Genomic DNA, 25,806 nt, shown 5'->3' with positions numbered 1-25,806 from the left:
AACAATTGACACACACACACACACACACACACACACACACACACACAACTCTGTGTGCGGAGGGGGGGGGGGGGGGGGGGGGGGGGGGGCACGTTGGCATGCCCACGTGAACGGCGCACGCACACACATATGTCAATTGTTGACAAAGGCCACTGGCCGAAAGTGTGAAAATCTTTTCATTGTGCCTATCTGCGACTCAGCACCTCCACTATATGGTGAACAGCAACTTTCCTTCTCATAATATTGTTACATATTATGCTGGATTTTCCATTGTTGATTAATAACACTATGGTGGGCAGTTGGGAAGAAGGGAATTATTGTCCTGTACTTCTTTGAGAAAAATCAACATTAGTATGACTGTTAATTCAGATCATAATATAATGTTTAATGGTGAAGGAGAACCCATACAGATCTCCATCCCAAAATGCATGCTCAGAAATCTGCAGCCAAGGCCATCCCAGCCTTGACAGAGCCACCTTCTTGCTCTCAGAACTTCAGCATCAGAGATGGGCAATGTGGACAGTATGGTTTCAACAAAAACTATTCAACTACACATACAGCTCATAAAACAATGGCTGTCTTACAGGTTCATTTGCAGGCCACCTTATTTCCAGATATGGCAACCTTCACTGGCTTCCTCACTCCCCTTATCTAAGCTCATGTGACTTCTTTTTGTCGTGATATCTCAAGACACAAGTATATTTTAACAAGCCAGCCCAGAAGATTACAATTCTGGTGGAAATCATTGCTTTCCCACATCAGATGATAACTGATGATACTAAAAGAGCTTTCAGGACCAGCTACAACAACACGTTAACATAAACGGCTGACATCTGGGTGACCTGATCTTCTAAACACAGCCCCACAGTTGTGGCATTTCAGACATTCGTCAGACCATCTGTAACACAGTGGACCACTGTTTAGTGTGTAAGTACAACACATGCTTATAGCAACCAAGTAAATCTATGATTGCAGAATGTTGCCTTGGTACCTACTATCCAATGAAACATACATAAGAACCAAGAGACTATGATACGCATTTTCAGTTATTATGATGGTATAGTGTTACTAAGGAAGCTGTTGAGTTTAAACTAGCAAGTGACCTTAAGCACAGATACAGAGATTATAGAAACTTCCTGGCAGACTAAAACTGTGTGCCGGACCGAAACTCTAACTGCAGAGTAAAAATCTCATTCTGGATACAGAGATTATTGCTTAAATTCTGCTTGGAATCCCCCACTCTCCCTGGTCTAACAACAGAGGGTCAGAGTTACTGTTACATACTCTCCAACTTTTGATTAATGTTACATTATAACAGCCAACATTGGTCACTGCTAGTTGTTCAGTGGTATTAGCTGTTAACAGTGCGCATTGTCTTTCAGCATACATTTGCTTTCACTTCCCTGCTGGCATAGCCCATGCACTGAGAGTTTAAATCCCCAAGCACAGTGCTCTCTTTTCATTTGTGCCATAAAAATTATAGTGATCACTTGTCTTGCTAGTGAGGGTTGTCACTGACATTGTCTGGCTACATTCCTGGAAGTTATTAGAACATTTGATAAGCTGGAATAAGCTCAAGTTTCATGTCAGATGAAGGCACCCGAGCCAGTTACTTGCACCATGTAAGTTTGTACTTGGACTGAATTTCGAGATTGCTAGACATACTATTTCTTGTCTATTGCCATAAGCACAGTATATATTCCACATCCAAGTAAATGTTCAGACCTTTCTACTTTGGGTTTCATCATCTGTGTCTGTACTTTTTTGTGATCCAAATTCAGCCTTTGTCTATGGACTCAACTGTTCATCAGAGGGCACTGAAATTTCATGAAGTCATAAAAAAATAAAAACAAGTAAACATCAAATTTACGTTGCTGCTATCAAAAACTAGTGTACTCTTGATCTATGAAGGAGAATCCATACAGATCTCCATCCCAAAATGCATGCTCAGAAATCTGCAGCCAAGGCCATCCCAGCCTTGACAGAGCCTCCGGCTGAGAGCCTCCACCCACCTCCAAACCAGATGATGCTGATCAGTCCTGGGTGTGGTATTGGAAATGTTAAGTTATGCATGCACCCCAGAAGCAAGGCCACCAGTCTTCACTACTACTGCTAGCCTTCTGTAGGAAATGAGGATCATCTACGAACCCAAGTATCCAAGCAAGTGTGGTAGGACTACTGCTGTTTACAATGTATATAAATGATCTAGAACAAAAAGTTGGAAGCTCTTTAAGATCATTTGTAGATGATAGTTGGTTGGTTGGTTGGTTTAAACGCGGAAGAAGGGACAAAACTACGATGTCATTGGTCCCTTGTTCCTAATAAAACAATGCCACAAGTGTGAGAATAAAATGGACAAAACATATAACACAAAACGGAGAGAAAAGAAAAGCCACAAGAACGAAGGGAAGGCAACGAACACTAAAAGGAACAAAAGAGGACAAGAAAACAACACAGAGATGCTAGAAACAGAAGAGAGTAAAACATGAAAGGAGATTATAGTGGCTGGCCAACCACAAGAATAAAAAGGGAAAGCCAGCCACTCTGCAACACATTAAAACCTCCACCCTAAAAGCACTAGGGTGGAGGACACAGAGGGACAAAGGACATGCACTAAAACCTACATAAGAGAATAAAATTCACTCTCACACATAAAAAGTAAAACAAAAGCTGCTGTGGAGGCATTGTCGGCCAACATCGAAGGCAGGGTGCTGGGAAAGTTAAAAGTCTGCCGCAGAGTGGCTAAAAGTGGGCAGTCCAGCAAGAGGTGGACGACTGTCATTTGAGAGCCACAGCAACACTGAGGTGGGTCATCATGGCGGAGTAGATAACCATGCATTAGCCATGTATGGCCAATGTGGAGCAGACAGAGGACAACTGATTCCCTGTGAGAGGCCTGCATGGTAGACTTTCACACATTCATAGTCTCCGTAATGACACGCAGTTCGTTGTGCTTGATGTTATACCATTTCATCTCCCAAAGCTAGAAGACCCTGTGGTGTAAGACAGACTGCAGGTCAGCTTCGGAGATTCCTATCTCCAGAAGCAGTTTCTGCGTCACCTGTTTGGCCAGCCTGTCAGCAAGGTCATTGCCAGGGATACTGACTTGTCCTGGGGTCCTCAAAAACACCACGGAACGGTGGGACTGTTCCAGGGCATAGATGGACTCCAGAATGGACGCTACCAGAGGGTGGTGAGGGTAGCACTGGTAGATGGCTTGCAGGCTGCTCAATGAGTCAGTACACAGGAGAAATGACTCGCCAGGGTATGAGCGGATGCACTCAAGAGAGATATGGCTGCCAGCTCTGCAGTGAAAACACTGCAGCCAACTGGCAAGGAGTGCTGCTCAATATGTCCTCCATGAACCTATGCAAAGCCTACGTGACCATCAGCCACTGAGCCATCAGTGTAAACTGCTTCAGAGCCCCGGAACACGTCAAGAATTGAGAGGAAGTGACAGCGGAGAGCAGCGGGGTTAACGGAGTTCTTAGGGTCATGCAAAAGATCCAGATGAAGCTGCTGCCGAGGTGTACACCATGGAGGCATACGTGAACAGACTGCAAGTAGAGTTGGTAAAGGGAAGGACTCCAGTTCGGAGAGAAGGGACTGCACGCGAACCACAATTTTTAGCCCCGATCTGGGAGATGGACTGCCACGGGCGGGAAAAGGAGACGATAATTCGGATGCTCTGGGGAACTGCGAATGTGTGCTGCGTAACTGGCAAGCACTTGCGCACATCTGATCTGCAGTGGAGGGACACCAGCCTCCACCAGTACGCTGGTCACCGAACTCGTCCTAAAAGCTCCTGTTGCTAATCGAACCCCACAGTGGTGCACAGGGTTGAGTAAATGTAATGCTGAAGGCGCTACCAAACCATAAACCACTCTCCCATAGTCAATTCACTATTGGACAAGGGTTCTGTACAGCTGCAGCAGTGTACAGCGATCTTAACCCCAATTGGTGTTGCTCAGGGAACAGAGAGCATTGAGGTACTGCCAGCACTTCTGCTTAAGCTGACAAAGATGAGGGAGCCAAGTCAATTAGGCGTTGAAAACCACTCCTAGGAATTGATATGCCTCCTCGACAGTGAGTGGATCGTCATTAAGGTAAAGTGCGGGTTCCGGATGAATGGTATGACACCGACAGAAGTTCATGCCACATGACTTTTAGGCTGAAAACTGGAAGCTGTGGGCTAGAGCCCATGACAGTGCCTTGTGGATGGCTCCCTGGAGGCACCGCTCGGCAACAACAGTACTGGAGAAGCAGTACGAAATGCAGAAGTTGTCTGCATACAGAGAAGGTGAGACGGAGGGCCCGACAGCTGCTGCTACACTGTTAATGGCCACTAAAAACAGACACACACCTGCGGTACTCCATTCTCCTGGATATTGATGGAACTATGGGAGTCACCAAGTTGGACACAGAAAGTACGGAGTGACAGGAAGTTTTGGATAAAAATCGGGAGTGATCCCCAGAGACCCCACTCATACAATGTGGCAAGGATATGATGTCGCCAAGTCTTGCTGTAAGCTTTACATGAGTCAAAAAAGACCACAATCAGATGTTGCCATCTGGTAAAAGCTGTTCGGATGGCACACTCTACGGACAAAAGATTATCAGTGGTAGAGCCGCCCTGACATGGAGCCAGCAAGCCATGTGACTCCAGGACCCAACCCAACCATTGACATACCATACGTTCCAGCAGCTTACAAAGAACGTTGGTGAGGCTGATGGGCCAATAGCTATCCACATCAAGCAGATTTTTACCAGGTTTGAGCTCCGGAATGATAGTGCTCTCCCACCATTGCAATGGAAAGATGCCATCGCACCAGAGCCGGTGGAAGACGACGAGAAGATGTCGCTTGTAGTCAGATGAGAGATGTTTAATCATCTGGCTGTGGATGCGATCGCCCAGGAGCTGTGTTGGGGCAATGTGCAAGGGCACTGAGGAGCTCTCATTCTGTAAATGGGGCGTTTTACAATTCACTGCAGCGTGCAGTGAATGAGAGGACATTCCCTTCCAGCAGCCGTTTGAGTGTGCAAAAGGCTGGGGGTAATTCTCCGACGCAGAGGCTAGAGCAAAGTGCTCAGAAAAATGCTCAGCAATCGCATTTGCGTTGGTACAAAACTCACCATCTATGGTAACACCAGGGACAGCTGTTGGGGCCTGGTACCCGAAAAGACATCTGATCTTTGCCCAGACTTGGGAAGGTGACATGTGGCACCCAATGGTGGAGACTTATCTCTCCTAACACTTCTTCTTCTGTTGTTTGATAAGGTAGCGAACATGGGCACAGAGCCATTTAAAGGCTACGAGGTGCTCCAGGGAAGGGTGCTGCTTATGCCGCCGTAGAGCTCACCAACACTCCTCAATTGCTTCAGCGACTTCCGGCAACCACCAAGGGTCTGCCTTACACCTCGAGCACCCTAAACAGCATGGGATCACCTTTTCTGTCGCAGAAACAATTGCGCTAGTCACTTGCTCAACCATCACATTGAAGTTACCATGTGGAGAAGATTCAGTGGTGACAGCAAAGGTGAAAGTTCCCCAGTCCGCCTTGTTCAAAGCCCATCTGGGCAGGCATCCGTGTGCCTATGCTGGGGCAGTGACAGGAAGATGGGGAAGTGGTCACTACCATAGAGGTCATCATGTGCTCTCCAGTGGATAGATGGGAGAAGGCCTGGGCTGCAAATTGATAAATCAATGGCTGAGTAACTACCATGAGCCACACTGAAATGTGTGGCGGCCACAGTATTTAAGAGACAGAGATCGAATTGTGAAAGTAACGTTTCGACATCTCTGCCTCGGCCAGTAAGCATGGTACCACCCCACAAGGGGTTATGGGCATTAAAATCTCCCAGAAGTAGGAAAGGTTTAGGGAGTTGAACAATCAGTGCAGCTAATACATTCAGGGCTACTGCACCATCTGGAGGAAGATATACACTGCAATCCTTATTCTGACATCCACAGCTTCAAGAGGGGTTTGAAGGGGCATATGTTCACTACAAACCGAGTTTAGGACATAAACGCAAACTCCATCTGACATTCAATTATAGTTGCTACAGTTCCTGTAATATCCCTTGCAGCAGCAGAGGGCAGGGGTCCGAATTGTTGGGAACCAGGTTTCCTGGACAGCAATGCAGATAGCAGGTGTAAAGCTTACCAGTTGCCGTAGCTCAGCCAAGCGATGGAAAAAACCGCCGCAATTCCACTGGAGGATGACATTGTGAGACTGGGAAGGCATGGAACATTCTATGAGGCAGTTTACGCCTCAGAGTCACCTGCTTCCACCAATTTATTGCCTGACTAGTCTATATCCATTGCGTCTGAGGGTCTGGCGAGATCTAGGTGCTCAGCGGACACCAAAATCTCCACCCCATCCTCAGCCACAGAGCTTGTAGGTAGCGGTGGAGTGGGTGCCACCGCAATTTCCTTGGGTTTCCCTGGCTGGGAGGACTTCACTGGCTCGGTCTCTGGGACTGAGGACGAACATGAAGCCCTACGACCAGCTGCTTTTGGGCTCTTCAGCCACTGGCGGATGTAGTCTTTCCCACTAGAAGAAACCTGAGAATGGAGTGAACCTTCCTAGTGAGAGATGCTGAAGAAGACTTATGCTTCTCTGGCTTAGAAGAAGCCCGCATCTCGTGGTCGTGCGGTAGCGTTCTCGCTTCCCACGCCCGGGTTCGATTCCCGGCGGGGTCAGGGATTTTCTCTGCCTCGTGATGGCTGGGTGTTGTGTCCTGTCCTTAGGTTAGTTAGGTTTAAGTAGTTCTAAGTTCTAGGGGACTTATGACCACAGCAGTTGAGTCCCATAGTGCTCAGAGCCATTTGAACCATTTGGCTTAGAAGTGGGGATGGATGCCCTAATGGTTAGGGGGGGGGGGGGGGGGGGGGGGTGTCACTCTCAAAGTAGGTGGTGCAGGAGCATCGGAGGGAAATGTCCCCCACCATCAAGGGGGCAGGTGTAGTCTTCCGGCTCTGAGAGGTGACGTGGGTTGGTGGAGCTGATGGCACCAGAACTGTTGTAGCGGCGGCGTAAGATGATGTCATACGCACATTCAAATTTTCGCTTAGCCTCAGTGTAGGTCAGTCTGTCCAGCGTCTTGTACTCCATGATTTTCCTTTCTTTCTGGAGAAACCTGCAGTCAGGCGAGCAAGGTGAATGGTGCTCTCCGAAGTTGACATAGATGGGATGCGGGGCACATGGAGTATTGGGATGTGATGGGCGTCTGCAATCTCGGCATGTGGCGCCGGAAGTACAGCGGGAAGACATATGGCCAAACTTCCACCACTTAAAGCACTGCATCGGGGGAGGGATATAGGGCTTTACATCACACTGGTAGACCATCACCTTGACCTTCTCGGGCAATGTATCACCCTCAAAGGCCAAGATGAAGGCACTGGTGGCAACCTGACTATCCTTCGGACCCTGGTGGACACGCTGGACAAAATGTACACCTCGCCGCTCTAAATCAGCTGCAAAAGAAGGTCTCTGTAAAATATGATACCCTGGACCATATTTAAGCTCTTATGAGGTGTGATGGTTACAGAAACATCCCCCAGCTTGTCACAAGTGAGTAACTCCCATGACTGGGCAGAGGATGCTGTTTTGATCGAGACTGACCCAGATCTCATTTCAGACAAGCCCTCCATCTCCCCAAACTTGTCCTCTAAATGCTCAACAAAAAACTGAGACTTCACCGTCATGAAAGACTCCCCATCAGCTCTCGAACATACAAGGTACCAGGGCGAATACGATCCACTGCCATCCTTAGCCTGACGTTCCTCCCATGGTGTGGCCAGGAAGGAGAACGATTTGGGGTCGTACTTCTGTGCGTTGAATTGAGCTCATGATCACTTAGAGACTGTTGGTGTTTCACCACCAGCAAGAGATGATGGACTATGCTTCATTGCGAGGATGGGCGTCTACCCCTTGGCATACGAGGGGAGTTAACGGTGCAGGCATCAGCAGAGCGATCCCTGTGTGGTCAGAGGGCTACAACCAACAGGGTACGAACTGGCTACTGTGCTGAATATCGAGTGCAAAGAAGCCCATGGTCATCGTCGACGCAGAAATCAACACTGCATAGTGCATGGTGGAAAATGCACCCAGGAAGGTGTCCTCGCCCAAGAGATGGAGAACGGGCAGGACTGCAATGCGACGACGAGAAAATGGGCTAAAGACCTCAATGCACGATGGACACAATGCACCTTGTAAGGTGCCCTTGCCCAATTGGCTCGCTCTTCGGGAAAATTTTGAAGAATGGAGGTCAAACTCTACAGGGGACCATCACATAACGGGCGAAACGTGTTAAACTCCCTTTAGTCACCTCATACGACAGGCAGGAGTACCTGGGGCCTATTCTAACCCCTGGACCACAGGGGGTGTAAATGATGCAGTTGTCTAGAAAGTAGCAACACCAGAAGACAACAGTGATTTGCAAAATGACCTGCAGAGGATTGATGTATGCTGCAGTCTGTAGTAGGTGACCTCGACTGTAAATAAATGTAACATATTGCTCGTACATATCAAAAGGAAATTACTACTATAAAACTACAAAACTGATGATAAATTGTTGGAAACAGTATATACTGTAAAATATTTAGAAGTAATTGTCCAGAGCGACCTTAAGTGGAATGACCACATAAAACAAACAGTAGGAAGAGCAGATGCCAGAAAGATTCACATGAAAATTTTAAAGAAATATAACCCATTTGTAAAATAAGTGGCTTGGAAAACATTTGTTTGACCAATACCCGAGTACTGTTCATCAATTTTGGACCCTTCCATGGTAATACTGATAGAAAAGATACAGAAGATCCAACAAAGAATGGTACATTTTGTCATGGGATTCTTAATCGGTTTGAGAGCATTACAGAGATGCTCAACAAGCTCCAGTGGCACATGCTCCAAAAGAGACGTTGTGCATTACGGAGAGGTTTACTATTCAAATTCCAAGAGAGTACTTTCCAAGAAGAGTTGGACAAGATATTACTTCCTCCCACATACATCGCGTGAAATGACCACTATGATAAAATTTGAGAAATTAGAGCTAATACAAAAGCTTACCAACAATCATTCTTCCCGCATGTCACTCACATTAGTTAGTGATATTGGAAGTACCATCCACCATGCACTATCGAGTTCTTGCAGAGTACTGAAGTAGATGTAGATGATAGGTGTCATGAAAAACCACTTACAGATGACTGTATTGTGCACCCTCAATAGTCACAAGTAGTCACTTCTGTATTTCAAATGAGACCCTCTGGTCGACAAATCAAGTGCACATATATTTCACTCAACACTACTTAACAGGATCCTCTGCAAGACACCTAACACTGGAACTCTTGTGCCTACCCAGACCTAGCTGAGAGAGCAGTCCATGTTTCCTTGCGAGGAAAATTGGCAACAACCTACCTCTCAACCAGAGATGAGCACAATTCAACCATATTTTGCTCTGCAGAGTGCCTTGATAGCAGAGCCATCTGAGGTGCACCACGTGTCATGACAGTTCTCCACCACATCCCAAGACAATCACTTTAACATGGCCAGCATGTCTTCAAATATTCAACCCACAGCCAGCTAATCCTGCAGATGCACACAGCAAGCACACTGCCTATCCATCTTACTAGTTTTGTACAGTTTACAAGAAGCCCTGGTTTCCCTACGAAGCTGGTTATGAATATGCAAAACTGCTTGCTCCCCAAGACCTGAGGCTGATACATTTTAAGATATTCAGTGCCTTCTGGGTTCAGGCACCGTACACGTGATTCTGTTTATAGCTATGGCAAAGAGGGTAACAGTTAAAACACTGCCCCACAGGACACTATTCTCCTGCTCAAAATGATCTGACAGTGTGTCTCCAAATTGGAACCTAAAAACACTGTATGAAGATGGGGAAGAGGCCACGAAAGCCTCACTGATGGAGTTACGGGAGACTACTGCATCTCCAAGTAATAGCAAACATCTTACCGATAGCAAAGAATATGCTGAGACAGTGATGTTTATGTAGCAAAGCCTGCTGAACCTGCCGAATAGCTGCCTCTAACTGGATAAGGTTGTCAACAGTGGACTGAAATCTCTGGAATCCGCACTGAGATTGGCTAAGGAGTTGCCTGTTCTTTAACAAAAATAGAGCAGATAACATTTATCATTTGCCCCAGGGTCTTTCCTACACAGCTCCTTAAGGCTACACATGTGCAGTCCTTTCCTGGTTTGAGGAGAGGTATCAATATTGCCTCTCTCCATGACTTGAGAAACTGGCCTGTATGCCATATCAAATAAAACATTCAAGAAGGATTCCCTTTGATGCTACTGGCAAATGTCGAAGCATACAGTACCAGATACGGTCATGACCAAGTGTAGTCTCATGAGTCTCAGATAGTGTCAATTCCAGCCCCCCTCGAGAGAAAGGGCAGTTTTAATACTCAGAATTATGGGATCTGAAGTCCAATTTGCCCTTCTCTGCAACTGCACAGTAGCGGCAAAATGTTAGATCTTGGCCGGAATCAGCAGTAGTCACTACAAAATTCTCCGCCATCATATTAGCGATGTCTCCAGGCACTGTTTCAAGACACCTGTTTCAGTACTGCTGCTGTTGGTAAATGACTGTATTTACTGGAAATCCTATGGGTGACTTCCTATACTTTTGTAGAACAAGTGGAATGCTTGCCACGACCTTTTTTTGCTCTCTCTAATTACATGTCAAACACTGGCTCTCGTGACTCTACAGGCTGTGAGGGTGTCTGCTATTGGGCAGCATTTAAGCTGTCAAAGAGCCGCATGTCTGTCCCGGATTGCTAATTGGCTCTCAACATTCCACCAAGGTACAGGTTGCCACCTACGAGGACCAAAGACTGTGGAATGGATGACTCAGTGGCATGATGGATTACTCTTGTGATGTGGTCTACCCATCTCTGTACACTGTCACACTGTTCAATGCTGAACAGCCTTCTGTTAGCCTTGCTGATCATACATTTTGGTAGCTTCTGTTCAAACAATCCACCATTCAGTATGTGGACTAACAGTGGAAACTGGTCGCTGGAATGAATGTCATCAGTTGCTTCCCACTGTGCTGAGTCTACAAGGGCTGGTGAGCAGAAAGAGATGTCGACGACTGAGGACGACCCAGTAGCAGCCAGGAAATGAGTGGGACTGCCTATGTTGAGGATGCACAGCACCTGATACATCATGATGTTCTCCAAGATTCGGCCCCTGGGGCAAGAATGGTTCGAGCCCTAAACTATATTATCAGCCTTGAAATCACCCAATAGGAGAAACGGCCGGGTGGAGTTGTGCCTCCGAGAGCCTCATAGTCTATTGCACCATGTGGAGGTAAATGTAGCAGGAAGCAAATAGTGATATTGTGAGTCCCATGGAAAGCAATGGCTGTTACTTAAAGGTCAGTAACCAAGGAGATAACAGAGGAGTGGTGTGTGTTATTGACAAACACAGCAACCCTCCCTTGGCTCTTTCCCCAGTCAAGTTATCCTTTCAATGGAGGACACAGCCCTGTAGCATAGGGGTCTCAGTGGCATTGAAATGTGTTTCCTGCAAACACAAGCATGGGGTGCATTCTTTTGTTAGAAGTTTCCATTTCTCCACACATGTCCTAAAACCATTAATATTCCACTGTAGGATGGGAGCCACCTATCATGCGTCCCAAGGGGGTAGCACTTTCACGACATCAACATCATCGGACTGTGTACTTCCCGTCTCCGTCAGTGGGCAATCCCTCACCTTTGACTTTGATTTTTTGGTCTGATGGGGCTTTCGAACCACAACTGTGGAAGTATGAGTGGCAGAACTGGACAGAACCAATCTTTGGAGGGGTAGATAGTTTCACAACACTGACAACCACAGCCTTTTCTGAAGTTCTGGGGGGAAGGACAGGCTTCAAAATAATTGCTGTAGCACAAGTGCATTGACAAATGCAGATACTAGTGCTTGCACTAGAAACATCCATTTGTGTAGCAGCATTGGCTTTCTGGACTGGCTGTTTCAGAACAAAAGAAAAGGAGGCAGCAAATATGGGGGCTGCATGGCCTTGTATATCTTTTTGGCTTCACCATATGGGATCCATTTTGTTGTTTTGATCACTGTATCTTCCATTTTTCAAGGAAGGGACCCTACTCCGGATAGGCCGAGCCCCAGAGCAATTCACGCACTTTGGAGGAGATGAACATCCGATTCCTTCATGGACGATCTTACCCCATTTGCCACAAGTGGCTTCTCCATTACAGCCAAGACTGGTGTGACCAAAGCACTGGCATTTAAAACAGCACTTTGAGTTGGGGATGTAGGGCTGCACGCTTAATTGAAGGAAACCTGTCTCAATATGCCCCAGGAATTCTGTGCTATTAAAAAGAGTTGGATGTGATCAGATCACCTTCAACGCTTTTCATAATATTCTGCATGCCTACAATGCCTTCTTGTGCCCACTAAACTTTCAGGTCTCTTTTGGGGATGTCCACAAGAACTCTTCATATCGCAACACCTTTACTGTAGTTTAAGGTGGTATGGAGCTCAGTCTCAATGGCGTATTCCCCAAGGGCTTTGGCCGTCTGCAGGTTTGTCACTTGTTGAGAACTTGAGGTTCGACCAACAGCATCCCATTTCGCAACTGCTAAACAGATTTTAACATACCTGCAACCCCCTCTAAATCTTTTGTATGTAAAAAGATGAGACTTTTTTGGAGCTCCCCCCTTTCCTTTTAACTAACAAAAGTACATTTTGATTAGCAGCATGTCTTCCATTACTGCAAATACTAGAATTCTGAAAGACTTCTGAGTTGGGTGAACTGGATACATGAGCCCTCTTATTGGATTGGGTGTTTGTACTTTTCAGCAGCCCACCATTTTCTGCTGGGAGGAGGAAGAGAAAATTTTGGAGGATCCATCTCGGTCCCACGAGCAGCTAGAGAAATACAAGTCCCTCTACACACAGCCCTGCGTGCCTACGTAAGCCTTATACAAGTGAAGTGTGGCAGGTTCCCCAAAGGTATCTCATCAATGCGCAGCACACTTTGAGATTAAGGGATTTTTACCATCCTCGTGACCCGGACAGTCAAGCGAAGATCCTCGTTCCCTGTGACACACAATGCTCCACCATCACACCGCACGGTGGTCACTGAAGCGTGCCAGAGCTTACAGTAACTGAGGACTGGCAGCACTTACCAGTCCTCAGCTCAGGAACCCTGGGCTCGCCAAAGCCATACCCAGCAAATGAAAGCTGAGCCCCTAAGGGTTGCAGCAGTTGTTACCAAAGCAGACAGCCCCATCTATCAAACATTTTTCTAGTATAGAGGATTCAAACCCCGATGACAGGCACCCTCTTCAAAAGCAATTCTCAATGATTGAGCTGCAGAGAACTTTCTACCCCTGGTAAACATACTACCCTGACCGAGGTAATATCCACTACAATATGCCATCATTTCTGTCATATGAAGGACAATACCTACTCCATATTTACCATAAAATGTTGTCGAAACATTACAACACAGTGCACCCAAAATAAGCAGGGTGGTACCTGTACTCAAACCCAGGAAAAATCTTGGTTTGGTGGTATCGTACCGATCAGTAACATGACTATAATGTCCCTCCAAAGTTTCGGAAAGAATGGTCAAATCTGGTTAGAATTGTGGTTTAAATACCATACCCTAGGAATCACATGGATTTTCACAAAGGAAAGAGTACTGCAAATGATTTTTCTTCCATGGGGGACCACAGTCATATAGAATTTTTTGCCATTTGACTATAGACTGTTCATTTATTTCACATGATCATGTTTTTGGCTTTAAGCCATTCTCAAGTGCATGTCGAACAAAAAATTAATAAAGTATACATGTCATACTGTGCAGGGCACAGGACCAAGAACTTACTACGTATTTGAAAACATCACTCACATGTTACAATATACCTGACCTGTCTACATGATACTTGTCATTATCGAAAAAACATATTTGTGGTCTTATAGAGTAGTTGTTGTATTACAGGATCTGAGTACATATTGAATATACATGTTTTAACATCACACGATGCACAGATGCGATGAATTTAGGTCACATAAATGTACTGATTTCAGTATGGCTTATTGTGTGTTAATGGTTATTCATTGCACATGATGTAAGCCATATTATGTACCTTCGATATAGACTCATATCCTGTAATGCACCCCCCCCCCCCCATGAACCATGGACCTTGCCGTTGGTGGGGAGGCTTGCGTGCCTCAGCGATACAGATATCCATACCGTAGGTGCAACCACAACGGAGGGGTATCTGTTGGGAGGCCAGACAAATGTGTGGTTCCTGAAGAGGGGCAGCAGCCTTTTCAGTAGTTGCAAGGGCAACAGTCTGGATGATTGACTGACCTGGCCTTGTAACAATAACCAAAACGGCCTTGCTGTGCTGGTACTGCGAACGGCTGAAAGCAAGGGGAAACTACAGCCGTAATTTTTCCCGAGGGCATGCAGCTTTACTGTATGATTAAATGATGATGGCGTCCTCTTGGGTAAAATATTCCGGAGGTAAAATAGTCCCCCATTCGGATCTCCGGGCGGGGACTACTCAAGAGGATGTCGTTATCAGGAGAAAGAAAACTGGCGTTCTACGGATCGGAGTGTGGAATGTCAGATCCCTTAATCGGGCAGGTAGGTTAGAAAATTTAAAAAGGGAAATGGATAGGTTGACGTTAGATATAGTGGGAATTAGTGAAGTTCGGTGGCAGGAGGAACAAGACTTCTGGTCAGGTGACTACAGGGTCATAAACACAAAGTCAAATAGGGGTAATGCAGGAGTAGGTTTAATAATGAATAGGAAAATAGGAATGCGGGTAAGCTACTACAAACAGCATAGTGAACGCATTATTGTGGCCAAGATAGATACGAAGCCCACACCTACTACAGTAGTACAAGTTTATATGCCAACTAGCTCTGCAGATGACGAAGAAATTGAAGAAATGTATGATGAAATAAAAGAAATTATTCGGATTGTGAAGGGAGACAAAAATTTAATAGTCATGGGTGACTGGAATTCGAGTGTAGGAAAAGGGAGAGAAGGAAACATAGTAGGTGAATATGGATTGGGGCTAAGAAATGAAAGAGGAAGCCGCCTGGTAGAATTTTGCACAGAGCACAACATAATCATAACTAACACTTGGTTTAAGAATCATGAAAGAAGGTTGTATACATGGAAGAACCCTGGAGATACTAAAAGGTATCAGATAGATTATATAATGGTAAGACAGAGATTTAGGAACCAGGTTTTAAATTGTAAGACATTTCCAGGGGCAGATGTGGACTCTGACCACAATCTATTGGTTATGACCTGTAGATTAAAACTGAAGAAACTGCAAAAAGGTGGGAATTTAAGGAGATGGGACCTGGATAAACTGAAAGAACCAGAGGTTGTACAGAGTTTCAGGGAGAGCATAAGGGAACAATTGACAGGAATGGGGGAAAGAAATACAGTAGAAGAAGAATGGGCAGCTTTGAGGGATGAAGTAGCGAAGGCAGCAGAGGATCAAGTAGGTAAAAAGACGAGGGCTAGTAGAAATCCTTGGGTAACAGAAGAAATATTGAATTTAATTGATGAAAGGAGAAAATATAAAAATGCAGTAAGTGAAACAGGCAAAAAGGAATACAAACGTCTCAAAAATGAGATCGATAGGAAGTGCAAAATGGCTAAGCAGGGATGGCTAGAGGACAAATGTAAGGATGTAGAGGCCTATCTCACTAGGGGTAAGATAGATACTGCCTACAGGAAAATTAAAGAGACCTTTGGAGAAAAGAGAACGACTTGTATGACTATCAAGAGCTCAGATGGAAACCCAGTTCTAAGCAAAGAAGGGAAAGCAGAAAGGTGGAAGGAGTATATAGAGGGTCTATACAAGAGCGATGTACTTGAGGACAATATTATGGAAATGGAAGAGGATGTAGATGAAGATGAAATGGGAGATATGATACTGCGTGAAGAGTTTGACAGAGCACTGAAAGACCTCAGTCGAAACAAGGCCCCCGGAGTAGACAATATTCCACTTGAACTACTGACGGCTGTGGGAGAGCCAGTCCTGACAAAACTCTACCATCTGGTGAGCAAGATGTATGAAACAGGCGAAATACCCTCAGACTTCAAGAAGAATATAATAATTCCAATCCCAAAGAAAGCAGGTGTTGACAGATGTGAAAATTACCGAACTATCAGTTTAATAAGTCATAGCTGCAAAATACTAACACGAATTCTTTACAGACGATTGGAAAAACTAGTAGAAGCCAACCTCGGGGAAGACCAGTTTGGATTCAGTAGAAACACTGGAACACGTGAGGCAATACTGACCTTACGACTTATCTTAGAAGAAAGATTAAGGAAAGGCAAACCTATGTTTCTAGCATTTGTAGACTTAGAGAAAGCTTTTGACAATGTTAACTGGAATACACTCTTTCAAATTCTGAAGGTGGCAGGGGTAAAATACAGGGAGCGAAAGGCTATTTACAATTTGTACAGAAACCAGATGGCAGTTATAAGAGTCGAGGGACATGAAAGGGAAGCAGTGGTTGGGAAGGGAGTAAGACAGGGTTGTAGCCTCTCTCCGATGTTGTTCAATCTGTATATTGAGCAAGCAGTAAAGGAAACAAAAGAAAAATTCGGAGTAGGTATTAAAATTCATGGAGAAGAAGTAAAATCTTTGAGGTTCGCCGATGACATTGTAATTCTGTCAGAGACAGCAAAGGACTTGGAAGAGCAGTTGAACGGATTGGACAGTGTCTTGAAGGGAGGATATAAGATGAACATCAACAAAAGCAAAACAAGGATAATGGAATGTAGTCTAATTAAGTCGGGTGATGCTGAGGGAATTAGATTAGGAAATGAGGCACTTAAAGTAGTAAAGGAGTTTTGCTATTTGGGGAGCAAAATAACTGATGATGGTCGAAGTAGAGAGGATATAAAATGTAGGCTGGCAATGGCAAGGAAAGCGTTTCTGAAGAAGAGAAATTTGTTAACATCCAGTATTGATTTAAGCGTCAGGAAGTCATTTCTGAAAGTATTCATATGGAGTGTAGCCATGTATGGAAGTGAAGCATGGACGATAAATAGTTTGGACAAGAAGAGAATAGAAGCTTTCAAAATGTGGTGCTACAGAATAATGCTGAAGATTAAATGGGTAGATCACATAACTAATGAGGAAGTATTGAATAGGATTGGGGAGAAGAGAAGTTTGTGGCACAACTTGACCAGAAGAAGGGATCGGTTGGTAGGACATGTTCTGAGGCATCAAGGGATCACCAATTTAGTATTGGAGGGCAGCGTGGAGGGTAAAAATAGTAGAGGGAGACCAAGAGATGAATACACTAAGCAGATTCAGAAGGATGTAGGTTGCAGTAGGTACTGGGAGATGAAAAAGCTTGCACAGGATAGAATAGCATGGAGAGCTGCATCAAACCAGTCTCAGGACTGAAGACCACAACAACAACAACCTGTAATGCAACAACTAGGCTATAAGATCAGAAATATGTTCTTTCAATGATGACATGTCACACAGATAGGTCAGATATATTATAACATTTAAGTAATGTTCTCAGATATGAAAGACTTCTTGTTCCTATGCCCTGCACTGTATGGTATGTTCACTTCATTAATTTTCAGTTCAACGTGGTTAGTTACATAGAGCTATACTTCAGCTGAAACAGACCCCAAGCTTTGTTTCTGGCCAAAATAGTGCCTACAATAACATAGAACTACTAGTGCTAACCATAAAACTAAAGGAACAATGCATACCCAAAACATCTGCAGAACACCTGTTATCTTTTTTCTCTGACCAGTTTCTACTTGCAGTACATAAAGGACATGTGATAGGACCACAAATTACAAAGCATGGGGTTGCTACAAGAATTTGTTTTGGCACCCCTTCCATTTCATATCTACACCACTGACCTACATGGTATATATCCAGGAAAACGTGAAAGTTTTGCCGTACGCATAAAATATATGTATTTACATGGAAATTATATCCATAGAAGACTGCAAGTCACAACTGACAAACTCAAGAAGTGGCTTACAAGCAATGGACTGGATACATCCACAGCTAAATCAAATGCAGTGTTGTTTTTGAGGCACAGAGCAAATCTGTCAGCAATAATAGTACTAGATATGTACCACTCCCCTTCCAAGATGGTAGTCAAAAGCCTGGTACTCTTCATCGACCATAAGCTAAACTGGAATACAGACACAAAATATGTGGCTAATAAATGTAAGATGGCTGTCCACATAATTAGTGCTACGACAGCACTTGGGAGGGGCTGGAATGTTGGCACAGCACCAACACTTTACTGTATAATGCAACATCCAATTATTGATTGTTGGAGTGGTCGTTATTGATCTGCAACTGAAACTGACAGTTACCTGAACAGTATTAATAAATGCCAATATAAAGCACCAAGAGCTTCTTTGGGAGTAATGCTCTCCACCCCTACCAATGCACTCTTGGTTGAAGCACATGAACCTCCAACTCATCTATAAGCACAAGAAACTCCAACTCGTCTATGCCAGCATTATCTCTGCAACAAATTTCTTCTTAAAAAGAATCAATATGAATCCAACAATCACACTGATCACCTCAAATGTAATTATACAGGCCTTAACTGGGTGCGTCTGGATCACTACAACTCTCCCTCCTCTTGTCCAAGTGTATCCAAGGAGATGTAAAAGAAGGACATTAGAGTACCTACACCAAAGAGTTTTAGCACCCCACTCTCAGTGAAACTGCCTAAGGTGAACATAACAACTGGCATTACCTCTGACAATGAGGCTCACTTTAACAATATAACTTTGGCACAGTTTTTAAGACAGCATCCAGAGGCAATATGTATCAGTACTAATGGCTCCAAAACCAGTGACTCTTTTTGAAGCATCTAACAGTACTTACAAATTTTAGCACCTGTTTGACTGGAAACCTCACTGTACACAACATTATCATAGTGTTGGAACTGATGCGTGAAGAGGGCCATTTCATTAATTTCACTTGGATGAAATCAAACTGTTGGGTTACTAACAATGAAGATGTTGACCACTTAGTGGGGTGGGGGGGGGGGGGGGGGGGGGGGGGGGAGAGAGAAAAAAAATGAGCTGCTGTGACAAGGCATACCACCTGCACTGCAAGACCAAGTAGGGATTACCAATACGCCACAAACAGATGCACGATGGAAGACTGGCAATGGGAATGGGAAGAAATAAAAAGATAAAGCCAAGATGTATGCAATAATTCACCTATTGGTCCCCTATTCCATGAAATCTCACACAAATTCAATGCCTAGGCAACTCCCCTCTCTAATAGCCAGGTCTGTCTAAGTATGTGTTCTACCTACAATGTGCGTATGAGTGCAAACAAACAAATCCCTGTATATGAACTGGCTACAAGGTGTAAGATAAAGGCCAATAAATTCAATTAAAAAAGTTAAATAAGAAATCTCAATGCTGAGTAAGTTCCTGGGCACTGTATATTTTTGCACTGCAGTCAGGCAGCTAGCAGAAACATTGTATCACACTTTTACTTTTTTCAGTAACAGAATTTCTTCCAAAAACACACACACACACACACACACACATACACACACACACACACACACACACACACACACACACACACACACACACACACACACACACACACACACAGAGAGAGAGAGAGAGAGAGAGAGAGAGAGAGAGAGAGAGAGAGAGAGAGAGAGGGGGGGGGGGGGGTGCAAAATGATCAAAAACAATCTGAAAAGCTTGTAAGAGTATTGCAGGGTAGGTTATGCTGAGAAAGAATTGTTAAGAACAAACAGATGAGATATTGTGTCATTTCTGAGCAAATTAGCCAATGAAGCTGTTGTATATGCAAATTCAAGCGCCCTGCCTGAGACAGTGTCACCAAACGTGTTCTTCATTTGGCTTCCTAAAACCGAACAAGAAACTGAATTTGTGCACTGAACTGCCTGATTGGCTAACTTCAATGCTAATTAACTCTGAAATCATGCAACATATAGAATTTATTCCTTAACTATTATTTCTCAGTTCAACCTAATCTGTAACACCTGTACAAGCTTTTCAGACTGTTTCTGAACACACTGTGTGTGTATGTAGAGAGAGAAGGAGGGTAGGAGGGAGGGAGGAAGAAAATCATTCAACTTGAAAATGAAGAGACAAGTAACAGACTAACTCACAGAAAGAAAGAAGTCACCTCTTGACTTATAGTACAAAATAGCAGCTTACAGCCCGTCACAAAAAAGACAAATGTATTAGCTGAACCATACAGAAACATTAATTATCATTAGTTAGGTTCTACTGACTGACCCTAGAATAGTGGGTATTAAAGCAATAACTGAATTACAAAAAGTTATTAAACTAGTTATCTCTTATTTTGTGTTATTACCACAATATGCTGGCGGTGCTCATCTAAGCGTTGTTCTTTCCTCTTTGTTGCTTGAAGTTCTTCTTGCTGTACCTGGTGCCATATTTGATGCTCTCCTAATAATGCCCTCGCCTGCACCTCCTTCTCTATACATTCTCGCCGCAACTCCATTTCCTTTTGACTCAAACTTGCTAAAGTATTCATTTTCTGAAGGCGTGGCTTTACTGCATCCTGAAATTAAGATATGCTGATCTAGAGTACATTAGGATCCAATGTATAAGGGGAAGGTGTTAGTAGGAGGGAAGATATGACACCACCAGCATTGTACTATAATTGTTTGATCGAGTGCTTGGCACATTCCGCAATGTCTTTCAACATCCTGTCATTTTTGTCTCCTCTGTTTCAGCCATTTGAGGCAAGGGAAACAAGCCTCATTGGATCTTCTGACCACCATCTTTGTGAGTACGTAGCAGAGAGTAAAATGGCAGGTAGGCTGTACCTAAGTCTATATCATCATAGTTTGTGCCAAATTTTAAATAACAGCTCTGATATGTTGATTGCATTACAAAAAGAGGTTTGAGTAATTTGAAGTAGAAGGTTTATTAAATTTTGAAGGCAAGAACTCTTAAGTTTGACATAACATTGATGACAAGTTCATTACAGATGAAGCCCAAGCTCAGATGGAACAAGGATATTAGGGAAAGTAGCCACGCTCTTTTTCAAATGAATCATCATAGCATTCATATTATGCAGTTTAGAGAATAAAGGGGGACAACAACCACAACAATCAAGAACAATCATGAAAACTGAAATATGAATGGTTAGGCAATAAATCAAGTTCCCTTTACGTCATTACCCATCTGACATTAACTGCTGGATACAGTTATTCTCCAGATTTCATCAGACATTATTGTCAATGATCAAATAAATTAGAAGATGTTTGGGTAAAAAAATTTTGAAGTTAGTATGCTGCCTGGAAAAGAAATTCAAGTTTATACTCACACTGAAAATTAAAAGTTACACATTTTGCATATTTTAGGTAAAACTGCAAGTGACATTGCAAACAATGGACAACAAACAGTGGACAACTAACAACTGCTGCATGCCCCAACCACCAATGAGTAATCAAACAGGCCACAAAATGTGATTGCTGTTTTTGGAGAGAAGGACAAAAAAAATTTAGTTGTCAGAACTGAGAAGTTAATATATATTGTGATAATTTTTGAGATCAGGTGGCAATGTTGCATTCATTAGCAGATTAGATGTAAGCAAGCTGTCTACAATCACTTCAAGATTAGAAGTAGATATCAAACCTCATGGACATGTATGTTCGTATTTTGATTTGATGATATTTATGGTGCCCATGCGATATAATGTAAATAATCTCAAAATGACTCGGACTTCTTTCTTAAGCTTACTACAGATTACTTTCTTGGGTCAAATGAATCTACCGATACCAAATGTCAGCTATGTCATGTAACATCCTGATGGTGTGGTGTGAGACAACGATAAAAAAGAATGGAACATTGAAAATCTCTTTTTTTCTTTTTTTTGCATACATACAATGTTTGGAATGTTGGCTGTGATGAAATGCTAATCTGTAATATAACCTGAGATCTAAGTAAGTTTGAAGAGAGACAATTAGGTTGCAAGTTGGAAAAACAGTACTGAACAGTCTTCTCCAAACAAACAGTATATTTTTCATTGAACTGGACTGCTCCTGCTCCATTTTTTCTGGGACACTGTCTAAACAATAACTTGTATCCTTCCAAAATCTGAGTACCTAGTTCATTTACAACTAATAATTCAACCACAAACTGTAAAAATTTTGTATCTATAATACCGATATTTGAAAATTATGAAATAATTTGCAATTTTCAGATTTATGTTTCACAACAAGCTGTTACAACCCTCTAATGCGTGAGGACGTGCAACTCTGTACAGTCTATCCAACAAGTATCGTATTTATCTTTACTCAGGATCATGAATGCTGTCTTGCAATTTGCAATCTCCAATATATTTTCCTTTGCATCACTTTGATATACCCGTTGAAGTGTGCATCAAAGATTATAAATGCTTGGGACAACTTTTGTTTGTACCTATGGTACTTGTTCCCAGCAACTTGCTTTGGCAATTTTTTCCTAATTCTTTCACAGCTAGAATTCCTTACCTATTAAATATCATCCCTGAGTCTGTTGTTTTGCAACATGATTACAACTAATACCAATGCACAAACTTAGGGAACTTTTCAGTGGACTGAATGAATAGCAGCATTTCAAAACATAAACATCCAGAATCTTTCTTGTTCGCTTGCTAAGCTACTACTTTACGATATATTAAGTTCTACAATCATAATTGACAAAGACCTTTTTATTTTCATCAAAATTGCCTGAATATGACTTGAAAAGACCTACAAGGAGAATCTTTAAGTAAAACAAAGTTTTTCTTTCCTTACCAGAACGGCTTTCCATCTTTGTTGCTCCAAAAGGTAGTTGTTTATTTTCAAGGTACGTGTTGTCAGATCATCCACATCAGTGTTAAAACTTGAACTGTTCATGGTAGTTTGCTTATGTTTTTCAGGGCTCTTGTCCTTAGGCGAATCTTCTATTTCTGAAGTGTCCGTTTCATGTTCAATTCCGACACCATTCCTGTACGAGTTAGGGCCAATTGTGATGGTGTCGATATCCTTACTGAGCTCTGCCGCTTTGTGAATAACAGAATGTCGAAATTTTTCGAGCTCCATGGCAGAGTCTTCCGCTTTCTGCAAGCAAGATAACATGGAATCATAAACAGTAAACATGTGCAAATAAGAGTGGTATATTGACATAAAATCCCAAACGAATTACTTGCGACGAGTAAAATTTAAAACTTCTACTTCGTGGTACTGGCATTTAATGACAATATTACTGTCACAAACAAATCAAATTTTATTTCTGTCAATTCGTCGAAGTATAACACATCCTTGTTATGAAAAGTGAAGTTTAAGGTCTAATTGCAATAACATCACCAAGGTACTACGGAGTAATGGCATGCCTCACACAAATTTACAAATTCATCTAATAGGCAAACGAATCGTCATGATGTCAAAACTCATAGTCTGTAGTCACTACCACTCATTTATTTTTGTTGATGTTTCAAAATAAACGAGTGAAATCACCGCCAGTCAAAGTTAACATGCTACAGTGCATTGTATTAAGAATCTTTGGTCAAAGACTTCATACTTTGAAGTAGTACAAAAACCAGTGCTGAAAACTATGTTGAAAAGATAGATTTTTTTTTCAGAATGTAGAGCTGAAAGCGAAATGGAATATTAAAATTAAGGTTCTCTTTATTTAATAAGCTTCATTTTTATTAGTAACAAAATAAGCAAATTAAATTTTTTTGTTTGTAATACGTTTAGTAAGACAGAGTTTTGAAGGACGTTATTTAGAAACACAATGACAAAATAGTTATGCAAGAACAATAAAGTTACCGGTATTTGGCATAATGTCATCACTCTGCTTTCCAGGAGATGCGAAAGTTGCTCCTGACAAAAATGTTGATTTAAAGAACACACATCTTGTTATTAACATATTAATCACGATAGACGCAAAAATTACTTTTTCCGTTTGTATTCTTGTTTCCATAAAAAGAGGAAGGGAAACTTTTGGTTAAATGTTACATAGTAGAGGCAGTCTTTTTTTTCGTTATAACTATCTTTGGCTAAGATGGTACTAGAGAAGCCAGCCAATCAGAATCATTCGGTTTCGAGGTTTCGAACACACGTGCAGTCGGCGAAAACCTATAGCACGGAGTGATTATGGCTCTTGGTTCCCAAGTCGAAACAGCGGCGGAAAATGGAATTGATGAACCCAGCAGAAACGCTGTTAACAGTAAAAAAGAAGATACTGACTCGAGTTCTTCGGCGTCTCACAAAGGTCAGTCAAAGTTTAATTATCCGTAGCCGCAGACGACGTACAGCGGCAACCTTGATGATGTAACTGAGTATTTTACGCATCGAATTCTGTTTTGACGCTAAGGTTTTACTCATGTTGCGGTTTAGTTTTAAATAAATGAATAATCAGTATAATGTGAGATGTAAAGGCCATTAATCAAGGTGGGTGAAATCTATCAGGATAAGCAAATGAAAATTTGCACCAAAGCTGGACTTGTATATTATTGCCCATTCTTAACTGAGGCATTAATGTTCGTTTATTTCTCCTCGTACTGCTTTCTTAGAGGTTATTTTGCCTCATTAGTCTAATAGTTTCAGTACTACAATATAGAAACAAAGAAGGTATATTGATGTGAGATTGTTGTTAATATCTCCATCCTACCTGCGTTAATATGTGTAATTTGCACCTTATCACGTGATATCAAAAGTCCCCCAACCCAGTACATTAGAACTAAAACCGTAATTACCGTATCTGATATGCCAGAGAGGATGTATGGCCAAAACTTAAACCGATGATCCGCTAGTATCAGTTAAAATAACTAGTTCTGAGCCAGTACGATGCCGCAGTTGTTTTCTTTTTTTGGTACGTTGGTTCAAAAAATGCTGGCTCATAAGGACAGCTGTTCTGATCTACAAACTTTTCCTTCGGCGGAATGCATTAACGAAAAATTACGGAAAGGAGATCGCCTCATATATTGTTTAGTCAAACTTCATTTCGTCAGGAGTAACATTGTAGCTTGGAGGACGAGTTAGTTTAAAAACTGAAGAGATGCTGTGTGCCTTTAGCAATAATTGCGTAGAGCGTCCTTTCCGTTTATAAAACACTTTATTTTAGCGTCATTTGTGAATTGCGGCTTTCTACTGGATTACGTAACGAAGTACCGTCAGTTCACTCGCTTGGGAGTGTGTACGGAAGTCTCTGTGGAACAGTTTCAGCCACTTTATGCAGTTGCGGTTATCGAATTGCGGTCTTTCCGCCTGTGCCCTACACGGAGGACACAGCGAGATTTCTGGCTTTGCGCCAAAGATCGTGACGACAACTGTGTCGCGCATGCGCCGAGTGCCCTGCGATCGAAGTCCACGGGCTGGCCGCTATATTGTTACACAGCGGTGTGATTATACAAGTACCTCTCGCAACCTCTTGTGTCCGTCATTTAGCCTGCTGACGGCAGAGAGTGTGTTTGGGTGTCCCAAAACGAATGTGTTGGGCGAAAGGGCACGAGTTAATCGAAATGTTACACGTTCTGTTTAAAACTGCGTTCAAGTAGTGGAGTGATTCTTTGCTGCGAATTTTGTTGTGTGCTGTACCTTACGAACACGGTGTTTGGAAGTGATTTATTCGTTGCTGTGTCGAGTGTTGGAGATATCAGCAATAATGAAGTTATAAAAGAGAATATTTCATTTCAAATGAATTACAAAGATGAGTCTAGCACGACTGAGCGCAAGTGCCCCTCGCCGTAAATTCTGAATTTCAGTGTTCACTTT

The 25,806-nt window shown here is 42.9% G+C and overlaps 2 protein-coding genes across 4 annotated transcripts in view; one reads left to right on the top strand and one right to left on the bottom strand.

Annotated features, from left to right (window-relative positions):
• LOC124613976 (mRNA export factor Gle1-like) overlaps window positions 1-23,570 on the bottom strand; it is a 136,724-nt gene extending 113,154 nt beyond the window's left edge. The window contains exons 1-3 of one of the 3 annotated variants that reach the window (XM_047142784.1): window positions 23,498-23,570; window positions 22,843-23,148; window positions 20,409-20,618 (exon numbers count right to left, since the gene is read on the bottom strand). In XM_047142784.1, the coding sequence (XP_046998740.1) occupies window positions 20,409-20,618; window positions 22,843-23,130 (498 nt within the window). In that variant the 5' untranslated portion in view covers window positions 23,131-23,148; window positions 23,498-23,570. Of the gene's footprint in view, window positions 1-20,408; window positions 20,619-22,842; window positions 23,149-23,233 lie in introns of all 3 variants that reach the window. The other 2 variants (XM_047142767.1, XM_047142775.1) reach the window with 2 other exon arrangements.
• A 572-nt stretch (window positions 23,571-24,142) lies between these two features.
• LOC124613967 (clustered mitochondria protein homolog) overlaps window positions 24,143-25,806 on the top strand; it is a 362,940-nt gene continuing 361,276 nt past the window's right edge. The window contains exon 1 of the mRNA XM_047142757.1: window positions 24,143-24,304. Within this exon, the coding sequence (XP_046998713.1) occupies window positions 24,187-24,304 (118 nt within the window). The 5' untranslated portion in view covers window positions 24,143-24,186. The remainder of the gene's footprint in view (window positions 24,305-25,806) is intronic.

The sequence above is a fragment of the Schistocerca americana genome, chromosome 1 (genome assembly GCF_021461395.2).
Source record: "Schistocerca americana isolate TAMUIC-IGC-003095 chromosome 1, iqSchAmer2.1, whole genome shotgun sequence".
Lineage (NCBI taxonomy): Eukaryota > Metazoa > Arthropoda > Insecta > Orthoptera > Acrididae > Schistocerca > Schistocerca americana.
This window is presented reverse-complemented; position numbering and strand designations above follow the sequence as displayed.